Source organism: Thunnus thynnus, chromosome 15, assembly GCF_963924715.1.
Source record: "Thunnus thynnus chromosome 15, fThuThy2.1, whole genome shotgun sequence".
NCBI lineage: Eukaryota > Metazoa > Chordata > Actinopteri > Scombriformes > Scombridae > Thunnus > Thunnus thynnus.
In genome coordinates this window covers 14,927,514-14,940,696 of record NC_089531.1, presented here as the reverse complement: position 1 = coordinate 14,940,696, position 13,183 = coordinate 14,927,514, and the positions used below count along the sequence as shown (strand labels likewise).

General features: G+C 40.0%; 1 protein-coding gene across 4 annotated transcripts in view; it reads left to right on the top strand.

The window, feature by feature from the left end:
• Positions 1 to 13,183, top strand: part of trps1 (trichorhinophalangeal syndrome I) — a 128,524-nt gene that overhangs the window by 48,526 nt on the left and 66,815 nt on the right. For all 4 annotated transcript variants that reach the window (XM_067612810.1, XM_067612812.1, XM_067612811.1 and 1 more), the window contains exon 3: positions 12,321 to 13,055. In XM_067612810.1, coding sequence (XP_067468911.1) covers positions 12,321 to 13,055 — 735 coding nt within the window. The remainder of the gene's footprint in view (positions 1 to 12,320; positions 13,056 to 13,183) is intronic.

The following is a 13,183-nucleotide window of genomic DNA, read 5'->3' as shown; positions in this document are numbered from 1 at the left end:
TGTTGGAAAAACGAGATTCCGTCACTTGTAAAATGTTGTGTTTTACTGTGTCTTGTGTGTTTTATAAAGTTGAATAATTAATTGAGTTAATTGAGCAGAAATTCAACAGTTTTAATCTGTAGAGCAGTTTCAGAGAATGTCTTTCATTGAAGTGAGAACTTTCTTCTCTTCTCCCAGTAGTTTTTGAACAGCGGTCTGAACTCTAAAGTGCTCAGTAGCCAGAAGAACATGGTTATACTGGACAGCTGTGTGTGTATGTCCGTGTGTAAGTGGTGTTAACCAATGTTCTGCCTTTAACTCCCCAAAGGGGTAAATAGCCCTCCTACAGAGTACTACACACACATGCACAAACCCACAAACACACGGTATAGTGCTTCCCAGACCCTGTGTGGTGCAGTAATCCAATGTAGTTATTCAGGGTCAGACTCCTCTAATAGACTTTTAATAAAGTTTGTGTGGTGGGGGGCTCTGCTGGAAGTGTGTGTGTCTGTTCGTACACGCAGGATCGGTGCACTCATCATTCCATTGCATTCATTTCTGAATCTGTGTTTATCTACTGTAAATTCTGAGCACTTTCTTGTATGTAGTTTTTTCGCAGTATGGTTTGCCAGGTGAAAACATTCATATCTTTAATTAATAAGTGGAACAACGGGGATTAGAATAATAAAAGAACAGTACACTGCATGTTTGAAATCAGAAATTTAACACCCTCAGAGTTAAAATGAACACTGACCCAGTGTTTATACAGGAACCACTGTGAAAGTGTTGAATTAACATTTCTGAATGAGTTAACATTATAAACACCATGACAGCGTTACTTAACAAACTCTCATAGTGTAAATTATTAACACCATAACGGATAACAACACTGGTCAGTGTTCAATCAAAGTTCACTCATTAGAGACACTCATGGAGTAACTGGTCAACACTGCACCGGTGGTCAGCTAACACTTGGTGGTGACAGTCCTTCAATTTATCACTTAAAATTTACACTAAACTATTGTTGAATATTGTACTTAAAGTGTAGATGGTCTCCTGGAACTGACACCATTAGAGTTCACATGTACAATCTGTAAATGTTGCCCTCCCACCACCCATGTGCAATAATTCAAATAGGTACTGCAATGAAAGAAATTTTATTTTTTCCTGTAACAAGGGCTTCACATTATATTTGACAAACAGTGCACTCATAAAAAAAAAAACCCCTGCAGAGACCTTGTACAATATAGTACTGCCAAAAACACAAGGTAGCCTATTACTGTTACAATGCAGCTGTCTGGAACAACATAGAAAAGTGAATGTGTACCATAAGACATTTAGACATCAAAGGGCTTGAAGTATCACAACTAATGAGGTGTAATGTTTGAAACATTATGCATTTGGTCAACAACTAAAATGTAGTCTCCATTTCTGTTACCAAAAATTAGACTTCATTTCTCAAAAAGATGCAATCTTACTGAACACCTGCATCTCATCAACAAAATCTGTGCAAACAAACAAGACCCATGTGATATTCAGTACCATTATGTTTAACCCAAGTTGTGACACTTATTTCACTTGACACATCGGTTTGAAAGTGTTCTGAACTCAAATCACCATTTTCAACATCAGTCTGTATTTTCATTTTGTGAGGCCCAGACTTTAAAGCTTTGGCAGACAGTGATTCACAATAACAGGCAACAGCTATTTGGTGTTTCTTGGCAAGGGACTTCGTTATGTTCTTGACGTTTTTAATGCTGAACGTGAAGAATTTGTGTTTGGCTGCATACCTCATACTCCAAACGTGTAATAAAGGACCAATTTTGCATATACGCTCAGGATAGTGGACCATGAAGTGATGTTTTGGGATCAAATTATCTTGAGGATACAAATCTGTAAATAACCGACGATGCTCTTCATTAAGATGTTTTTTAAATACTGTCATTCCCTCTGTAATACATGGAGAAAATACAATGTTAATGATGTGCAACAACAGTATCAATAGATGGCATTGTCTGCCGCCCTGTGGGACAACATCGCCGAAGATTAGTATGAGGCATAATGTTTGACTGGCATCAACCCAATATTGTTGCCAGTGCGCAACATGTTTGTGTGCGTTGGATGATTCTTTTTATCCATAAAGCCATAGTTGAATGCATAGTATAATTTCATTGGAAATAAAATTCAATATTCAAACAACAACTTAACGTCATCATGTGCTACTCCTTCCTCCTAAGATATCATGCAATATGACAAACACAGAATTAACTGATATGTTGAAGTACGCCAAGGTATTGAGTATGCTATTTCATTTGATCCCAAAACTTTCCTCCTGGAATTTTCTCTTGGATTTTCAACAATATAACTGTAATGCTCCTCATTGATTAGTTTGGTGCATAAAGTCACATGTTGCTCATTTTTGCTGTATATAACACTGTATGAGCTGATGCTCTGTCAATGAGACACATCCTGCAGTAGTAGTTAGCAGAAAAAAGATTCATTGGGGGGTTGTGGATGGCTGCTGCCATACTCAAAGGTCTCCTTCATCTTCTGCAGGATGCTTTCTCTGTCACTGGTGTGGTTTATCAAGGATATGGTATTTCTAATATTTTGTCCATCCCATTTATGTCAGTGTGGGTAGTCAAAATATTAGAAACACCTCTTTGTATAACATAATATAACTTAACAACAGCACAATACTACAGCCTCCAAAATAACCATAAAGTTGAGAGCACCTCTTTAAAACAGTTTCTTTTTAAATCAACATTAGAACCTTCATAAAGGGAGGATTTATTTAAGGACTGTAATATACTGCCTTAGTTTTATCTAGGTAGACCTAATAAACTGGCAACTGAGTGTATTTCAGCATTAATAATCAAAGGGACCCTGTACAGTGTCAAGTACATCCTTAAGTAATCTTGAAACCATCATTTCTTAATGCAAAAAATAAATTTAAAAATGATAAGCAATTAAGATAAACACACAACTTGCTTATCCTTTCCTGAAGAAGGGATCTTTTAATGCGGGGAACAAGGTGAATATTCCCAATGCATATCTCTCTTTAGTAATTCGCTTCGGGATTATGCTGCAAAGAGGGAAAAAAAAGGAAAAATTGTTGTTTGTTCACTTACCCAAATGTCGGATAGCACTTCATAGAGATGGGACAATTATGGCATTACTGCAGTAATATGAGTCTACTGCAGTGTTGAGACCAACACTGTCATTGCTGTTTTTTTCTCCAATCTCAACTGCTGATGGCCTTTTTCAATCCAACAAAGTGACTACTAACAAACTACCGGTAATTCAGCCACAAATCCACACATTTCTGACTACCTTCCTTAATTTTAGTAATGATGCAGTATGGGAATTTATTTAAAATTTCAGTTAAATGGCTGTAACCGCCTAACCGCTGGGGTGAGCTGCCCTATTTCACACAGTTCTGCTCATCCTTACAATCAAATCTGTATCTGCTATCAACTTACCCCTCAGTCTCAACCATGTGTGCTGCAAGAATGTTAACCATCTGTCTTCTTCTACTGTCACACAGCGTCCCAGTCTCTTCATATTCTTCAAGCACTGTTGTCTCTCCATGTTTTGTCAGCAGGATCTGTTTTATCAGCTACACAGATGATGACAATGAATTACAGTGGCACTTATTATTACAATGTAACAAGGCCAAACAGTATGGTCTGGATTTGGCTTTGTGTCTATCAAAATTTTATGGGTTATTCTTCGGATCGCAAGGAACCTTTCCGAAGTTACACAGGAGTCAGTACAAAACTTGAGTAATTCCAATAAAATACACGTAAAAAAGGTAAACCTAAATATTTTCTCCTTGCCAGAGGTGTGGTTAGCAGGTCTGATTTTAAACCAAGAGCAGCAAACTTATAGCATGATGGTAATGATGATTTAGAAAAGCCAAACTTGAAAGCACACATTTTTCCTTACTCCAGATTTTTGTGAACGTAATGTCAGGATTTCATATTGACATAGGGTTTTTTGACCCTTGCTCTCAGCCATGCAAGAAACTCCCATCTCTATGTCTTTACTGACTGAAAAATTAGGAATCAATAGAGAAACGTCTGCTTTGCTATGCTGCATTTTGTGCTATAAATACATTACTTTTTTAAGCAATCACTTCAATTTAGCAAGTGTTTAAATTATACAATTATTTTTAACTTACTTACTTAACTCATCACTGGTTAGTTATATACTGATTGGGAAGTTTATCTTCAGAAGTGAATTCTTCAAAATCAGCTGCTTGTGATTTGATGTATTACTTGCGGTTTTGATACTGCAGCTTCATGATCATTTTGCCATTTACAACATCAGACTGTAGAGGAGGAGGGGGGACAACATGAAATTTCTTAATACATCCTTACAGTGCTGTTTTAATTATAATTATTTATTGCCTTTTAATAGCCTGAAAGACAATCAAAAACTTTCACTACACTCAAATGTTCTGGTACGCAGATGCTCTCTTTCTGCTTGAGAGGTCTGGAACCTTATATACTGCTCTTCACTCCTCCTATGATTGTGATATCTTTGTATCCTACCAAACTAACACACTAAAAAGCACAGAATGGCCTCTTTATGCCATCTTGGCTGTTATGGCCTGATTCTCAAACTACCAAATAGTAGACAAATACAACAGGTGCGATGGTTACATGGTTATATTTATATCATAGCAACTTAAAGGCTCTATATGTAGGAATCAGAAATTCCTTCTCAATAGTGACATCTGTGGCTGTTAAATGAAGTACAGGCAACATCCTGTTGCTTGCGCTCGTGTGCTCGTGGCGCAAGACCGTTAGAGGTGATGTCCTTTTCCTCGCTGTGTTTTGCACTGTGTTTCAGCAAAGCATCTCTCGCTCCCAGTCAGTCAGTGTAGACGGATCTATCAGTAAATCATATCAGCAGAACTACAAAAACAGATGTTCATTTTGTTAGCTTGGATGAGCATCTGCAAGCATGATATTAGGGGTATCAATGAGCTGTGTGATGCAAAGCCTTTGGAAATTGTTTTTGGAAGTGGTATGCATCTTCAGTTTAAAATATCCAGAAAAAAGTCCTGGCACACAACACTTTGCGTTTATCGATTGAGTCAGTTTGAAGGTATTCTCTTATGTAGACTACTATGTGAAAGCTGTCTCTGAAGAACTTAGAATGAAAGAAAATGGCAGCATATGCTTTTAAAGCCACATATATGCTAAGAGGCACATATAGAAGCACATAGAAAGAAACTCTGTGACTGTTTGAGCTCGTTTTTTTGCTATATTTAATACTGGCTGGCTGTCAGTCAGGTAGAGTGCTGTTGTGCTTCTAAGACTTACACCTTAACACACACACACACACACACCTACACACACCTACAAAACACCTCAAATTTCATATAAGGATAGGAGGAGGAGAGAAATAGAGATTGAGAAGGAGACAGCAGCAGAGAGAAGAGAGGGAGATGGATATGGGTGGGTGGAAGAGGGAGATTAATTGAGAGAGGGAGATAGATGAAAGATGGACAGATATGGAGAGGGGGAGGAGGGATGCGTGTGTTCACTATATAGGTTTGTGTGTGTGTGTGTGTGAGTAAGAAAAAGACCAATACAGAGAATAAGAAAGCAGAGAAAGGCAGCTCAAGAGTGAAGAAGAAGAAGCAGAAACAGAGGGAGGGAGTCTCATAACGAGAGAGTGTGGTATTGAAATGTGAACCTCTGATTAAGTTTGACATTTAAGATGACATATTTTGCATGCTGTTACCCCTTTACAAATGAGTCCTACACTCTGTGAGTGTGTGTCTGCATATGAGTGTGTGTGTGTGTGTGATTTGCTTGATCCGTGGCAGGAATGAATTGGGCCCCAGATGAAGAGTGTGTGTGTGTGTGTGTGTGTAAGTAAGACTTCTGGCATTGATTAGGGGCCTAGCAAGCAACTGAAAGCTTTTAGTCTTAAAATGGCAGGTGGACTCTGTCTCTCAGTGATTTTAGGTTGTCCTTCTCTCTCTCCCTCCTTCTGTCTCTCTCTCCACCCCTCCCTTCCTATCTTCAATTAGACTCCTGCCTCTGCAAAATCAATTCTAAGATCAAGCAGTTACGTCGTCAGAAAGAAAAAATCCTCCCCGCAGCAGACTCCTTTACCCCCTAACTCCTCGTTTCTGGAGGAAGCCAGACACACCCGTACTCCCATCCAACGCTTGAACTAAGCACCGCATAGTAGCTGGCACTTGTGGCCGATTCCTATTATTATCCCACCGCTCTAAATAGGCTCGGTTTCACGGACTGATCTGTTTTGTCTGTGTGGGTACTAAACCGGTCACGTGTGCGCTTTCATTAATATTTTCCTCAGCTGCTTTCATTCACTGACACGTAACCTAAAGCTACAAGCCATTTCAGCGTGACTGCCATTTTGTGCATCAGTGGCCTTCCTAGAAGTAATAATCTGTGACATTTTCATATAAATAAATGACTGCCGAATGATACAACACAGTCATGAAAGCTCCAACATTTGCAACAGCAACAACAGAGCTGGCGTCTGCCAGATCTTTCCAGGAAAAATCCTTTTTACAGACAGGAAGTGATGTGTTTCAGGTTTCTGGCAGCAGCTTCAGTGGTATTTATTTAGAGGAAAGAAACAATATTTGAGCATGGCGTAACAGACAAAGAAACATGTTCACTAGAAAAATGTCATCAATGGAAAATCCAGTAACAAATTTGCCAAAATAGTAGACTCATTGATTAGCAGATTAATCGATTAGTTTTGACAATTTTTTAACTATTTCGACATTGTTTACCTAATTTTTCAAGCAGAAATGCTAACATGTGATGGTTCTAGCCTCTCAAATATGAGCATTTGCTGCTTTCTTTTTCTGTCTTTATCTGAATGTCTTTGGGTTTTGAAATGTTGGTCAGACAAAATAAACAATTCAAGTCGTCAGCTTGGGTTCAACAACATTTTTTTTTTGTGACTATTTTCTAACTTAAGCGATTAATGGAAAAAATAACTATCAGAATATAAAATAACTAAAACATTAGGTGCATGCTTAGTTGATTAATCATTTCTGTGATCTTCCATCCACTCACCAAATCTGCAAGTAAAATTTTCCAAAAGCATCCACATGTGGTTTTAGATACAGAAACACAAGTGTTGCACACTTGTACTTGAAAATGCACATTTAAAACTTAACTTCTAACTTAAATTTGACTTTTCGCTCACTTTTCTTTTCAGTCCCTGCATCAAGGGGAACATAATGAGAAATGTTGAAAAATGTTATGCAGGCAATTTACTCTGACATTAATTCACATGATTACATTATTTTCTACTTGTAGAGAATCCATTTAATTTATTCATTGTGCCATTTGGCCAGAACAGCTCGCCCCCACATGTCCACCACTCACTCACTCACTCACTCACTCACTGTCAATGGCTTTCTATCTACAAGTTCCCTATCAAGTATGTGTGGGAAAAAACAGAACAAGAACAAGACATCTGGGAAAGGATTGTTTCATTATATCAGTCAAAGTAAATCAGTAACCTCACCGTGGGTTGTGGAATTGTTTTAAATCCATCATTATGTTGCAGGTTGTTGGAGGGGCAACCAGCTAGACGCCTGACCTAGTGCACAACTGCATCTAGAGTCTTGGACAAATTAGATCCAAAATGTGCTAGAATCGGTTAAAAAACTGTTGACTTAAAGAATGGAAAGTTGTATTTTTTAGCTTTGAGGGATGGGAAGAGGTTGCCTATTAAATGCCCTTCTCCCGTAGTAGCGTGGGTGCAGAAAACTTGCTTTAGACATTAATGGAAGTGGAGCTTATCTGCTCTTTGTCTCTTGCCTCTCTTCTCTCCTTCTCCACCCTATTCTCTTGTTCCTATTTCTGTCTATCCATTTCCCCAGACAATGTCTGTTTTTTCTTCTTAAATGAAGAAAATGTGTTCTCTTTCCTGTGTAAACTCTCTCATCCCCTGCTTGCCACTGTCCTCCTTCTCTCCTTTCACTCACCCCCCTTGTGTAAGAGACGGTCCTATGTATTTTTTTTATTTTAATTAGGAGTTCTTACCTTCTTTCTATGTTCTATATCTTCCTTCCTGTCTTAATCATACTCCTCAATGTACCCCCACTTCTACATAAATATATCTTTTTTTTAAAATTAAGAATCAGAGAGTGAGAGATGGCATCAAAGGAAAAAAGAAAGGACAGATGATTAGGGGCAGGAAATGCAGAGACAAAGACCGAGAGGATAATATGAAAAGACAGAATGACGCAGAAAGAGAAACAGAATGAAAGCTAGAGAGAGATTTTTCTGTGTAACAAGACCTTGCCCTTAGCATTATTTCTTCATATGTTGCACATTAATCCTTTGTTTATGAAAAGATGGAGATGCCAACTACAGCTGTCCCACGGGGAGGGGAAGAGAAGAGATATCTGAAGGCAGCAGAAATACGTGGCTATGTTCAGATTTGGTATAAAACCCATCCATTACAGTGACTTAATAATATGCATTTAGAGAATTAGCTCGGGGTCAGTGGGTAAAATGGTTGAGGTGTACTGGTAATCTGTGTTTCTCCATTAGTGAGATCTAACGCTCTTGTCTGAATGAATAGGACTCCCTTTCAAGTTTGAATATTAGCGTCGGGCTGGCATTACATGATGATCCTGCACACATCATGTGGCTGAACTGGAAGTTCATGATGTTCGTGTGACTTAATGGTTACATGAAACACAGTACAAAAACTACACACACATGCATGACAAAGGATGGTAGAGATTTAACATCCGTTGTCATTCACACTGCTGAAACAATTTACAATTCACTCTATCAACAGAGAATATATCCTGAACAGTTTTGATAATATTAATCATTTAAGTCTTATATTAAGCAGTAATGCCAAACATACCAGCTTCTCTAATGTGAGGATTTCCTGTTTTTATACTATTGCAGGTTGAATATCTTTTGGTTTTGGACTGTTGGTCTGAAGAAAAGAGTAATTTCAAGATGCCACCCAGGCTCTGGAAAATTATAATGGATATTTTTCCCTATTTTCATATATTTTATAGATTAAATAATCGGCTAATTAAAAAAGACTTGATTTTTTCACACTGCCAGTTGATGGTATGAAGTACCAGCTGGTTTTAGTTGTACTCAACTGAAAGTCTATTGATGTGACATAAAAACTTTTTAGTTAACTGATACACAGTTCAACTGTTATCAAACTCAGTTTACCACCATGCAGCATGAAAAACATTCAGACATATTAAGGATGGAAATCCTTAAACATGGATCCTCTACTTTGGCCTGGACGTACGCTGATACATATACAGTAGATACCTACCGCACCGGTGTCAGTGCATCCTTCAACAGTTGTCTTAGGGTGATTATTGGCAATTTCAGATAAAAGCCTCACTGGCGTTGGGGCTAATTGCAGTTGATGGAAATGATTAACTGTCGTATTCATCCTCGTTGTGGTATTGAGGCCGTTGTGGTGTATAGGGGCTAATTGTAGCTAGTAGCAGTAGTTGTTATGCGGTATGTTGTGGTGGGTTGTACCTAATTGTAGTTGATAGTAATGGTTCCAGTCTGTGTATACAGCCTGAAGCAGACAAAGGCTGTACTGCGACATTGAAGCACATACACACACACACACACACACACACACACACCCAGAAACAGACACACACAGTACAGCTTTTTGACACACACCTATTATTCTTGACCACATCCTGGAGCACACAAATAAGTGTGCCTGAAGTATGCAAATGACACATGATGCCAGAGTAAATAAATAATAGATAATACTCTTGTTAATTTCTGTTTTATTGATTGCACACTTTAGAAAAATCATTCATTATTATCATTTTGATGAACTTTTTAAGTCATCACTGAAATCATACAGGGCAGATGGAAACACAGTTAGGTCAGTCAGTGCCCTGTCTTAGGTCGGGATTTCAGCTTCATTGCTTTACCACAACGATCTGTAGTTTTCCACTGTGTGTGTGTGTGTGTGTGTGTGTGTGTGTGTGTGTGTGTGTGTGTGTGTGTGTGTGTGTGTATGTGTGTGTGTGTGTGAGAGTGAGCGAATGATGAATTCTGACTGGGTGTGGTGAACATCAGATGAGATTTTCCTCTGCTCCCTGCACTCACTCACTCTCATACACACACACACACACACACACACACACACACATATGCAGGCACACACACAGTGAGTGCCAGGGCTGGTCTAGGCGTGGGCCCTCACAGACATAAATTGCTTTATTTTAATAGTTGTATGGTAGAGAAAGAGGGAGAGAAAAAAAATGGTAAAACACTAGAAAGGCCATAGAAAGAAAATTGGATTCAACAAAGAAAGCAGCCTTCTCTCTCGCTCTTTCTTTTATTTTTGTCTCTCTTTTTTGTTTTTTGTGTGTGTGTTTGTGTTTTATCTTCTCTTTTCTTCCTAATCCACTAGATCACATTACAGGGTTATTAAAATATGGTCCCTTTCAATCTGTTTATGTGTATCTGCTTGTGTTTGTTTATGGTCATCTAATTATCTGTTTTCAACTACATCCTCTTTTCCTTCTCTTTCTTCAGAAGCGTGTGTGTGTTAGTGTTGATTTTCCTCATGCTTCAAATGTTTGCAGTTCACTATCAGTAAATAACAGTAAGCACTTATCTCTCACACTAACATAGACTCACCCGCAGAGAGTCGCACGCACGCTATCTCGCTTCAACACGCATCATCAAATATGCACACGCACGCACGCACTCGCAGCGTCTTCCCCCCTCATATTGCATTGATCTAAAAGTGATCAGTTTTTGGCGTCTATCAGGCGTCTGTTGGGTTTCACTGTGTTTATGACTGAACACACACACACACAAACACGGCGTATGGGTCAATGGGTTGACTGTGTTTACGACTGAATATGAACTGAACAACCACAAATAAACACACACGCGCACGCACACACACACATGCTTGCACACACACGCAGTATCTCTCCCTGTCACGACTGTTGTGAACAAAACAACCACAATTGTTCTCTTTTCAAACAAAAGAAAGATTATGGTTTAACATAAAACACATGGTTGGTTATTTGATGGCTTTGTATAGTGATTATAAGAGAGGGAGGGAGGGAAAGGAGGGATGGTGGGAGAAGGGGGACGACTGTCGGAGGGAGCAGGAACAGAATGAAACATTTTATTGATGGAATTACTTAAATTATTGTTGCAATTATTCTTGTACGTGAAAGAGGGCAATAGAGAATAGAGAAAGGCAATTAATATGCCCTGACAAGTGCTTTTTTTTTTTTGTTTGATAGAGGTATTTTACTTTGATTATAAATGAGCATGCTGCTGAAAAGGAGAGAAAAATGAGATGAGAGAGGAGTAAAATAATTAAAATGGGATATTAAAAGAAAAATAAAAGCAGACAAAAGAAAATTTCAAAAAGAAAAAAAAGAGAGAGAGAGAGGAAACCAAAGGACAGGAGGTGACACAGATAGAGCATGAGAGACAAAGAGAGATGAGAAAAAGAGAATTTGGGAGCCAGAAAATGAATGAAAGGCACGCAAGAAGAGATGCAAAAAAGAAATTTGGAGCGCTAGAGGGGATGAATTGCAGTCTACCGCCTCCCTCATCCATCTTTCTGATATGGGGGTGTGTGGTTTGATGTGGTTGTGTGTTGGACATTCTCCCTGTGTCTCTCTCCTCCCTCGGTCTCCCCCGTTTCTCTCCGTGCCTCACCCTCTCTCTCTCTCTCTCTCTCTGCTTTTCTCCCCTCTCTCTTCCACCCCTCCTCTCCCCGCGTCCTCACGCTCTCTCTGATATGGTTTGGGTTTTGATGTGGTCATGTGTTGAAGATTCTCACGGATGGTTTCCATAATGATAAAAAGATTCACTCCCTGGTTTAGGGGGAAAAAAAAAAAAAAAAAGTCAAAAAGTTGCACTTAAGGATGCAACGAACATCCCAACACACACACCCCTGAAAACGCTCTCATAGCTGAGATGTTTCTGATTTGTTGGGGCTGTTTTTCTTTGACGAGGTTTGTGGTCGAGGATCGTCACAGATTTCAGCCTTCAAAGCAGTTTGTAAATTGAATCAAAGCTGTTCTATACACATACGTATATCATTGTCAGAAAATTTGTGTGCGTGTGTGTGTGTGTGTGTGTGCGTGCACAGTATATTATCTGTGTCTTGCAGGCACCTTATATCTCTTCATGTCTTGATTTAGGGATTAAGAAAATCTGCTGGATATGTTTTTATCTCCCAGATCCCACATGTATGCATAAATATCACAGTTTTTAGATACTATCAATATATCAATTGGACAATAAAACTTTTTCTGTCTCTCTCCATCTTTACAGAGATGGTGAGGAAGAAGAATCCCCCTATCCGGAGTGTGGGAGGCGAGGAGGAGGAGGAGGAAGAGGGGAGGAGGCCACCAGGAGAAGAGGAAGAGGAGGGTGAGGAGGAGGGTAGAGTAGGAGCGGAGGCTGACCGAATAAACCGACCCTCCGAACCAGAATCCTCCGACCGGATCAGAGGAGATGAGGAGCAGGAAGAGGAGGAGGGAGAGAGCGAGTGCGTTTCCTCGTCCGTCTCTCCCTCATCTGTCGGCGCGAGAGACGATCGCTACAGCAATGAGGAGAGAGGGGGGAGGAGAGGAGGAGGAGGAGGAGGAGGAGGAGGGGGGAGGGCTAAACAAGGAGGGGCGGCGATGACTGACAGACCCGAGAGCCAGTCGGAGGCTGAGGATGGGGAGAAGGGTGCAGAGGAGGGAGAGAGGAGCGAAAGAGACAGAGGGGAGGCAGATCATCTCATTTCTCCTCTCCTCTCGACTCCCCACCTCCTCACCAGACAGGAAGGAGGGGAGGAGTCGACAACTGACACCCCTCCACTCTCCTCCAGCCCTTCTCCTAAACTCCAGGACTTCAAGTGCAACGTGTGCGGTTACGGTTACTATGGCAACGACCCCGCTGACCTGGTGAAGCACTTTAGGAAGTATCACCTGGGTCTGCACAACCGCACGCGGCAGGATGCTGCCCTCGACACACACATCCTGGCACTCCACAACATGGCTCCCCAGCACACACCTCTAGGTAATTAGCTTAGCTTAATGTTTTTGAGTTATGTTGCTCCTTATTGTATAAAATGGTTGTAAAAGGAAAATAACACGATTCCCTGCTACCACTGATCAAGCCTAAACGCTGCATTGGACCACACGCTG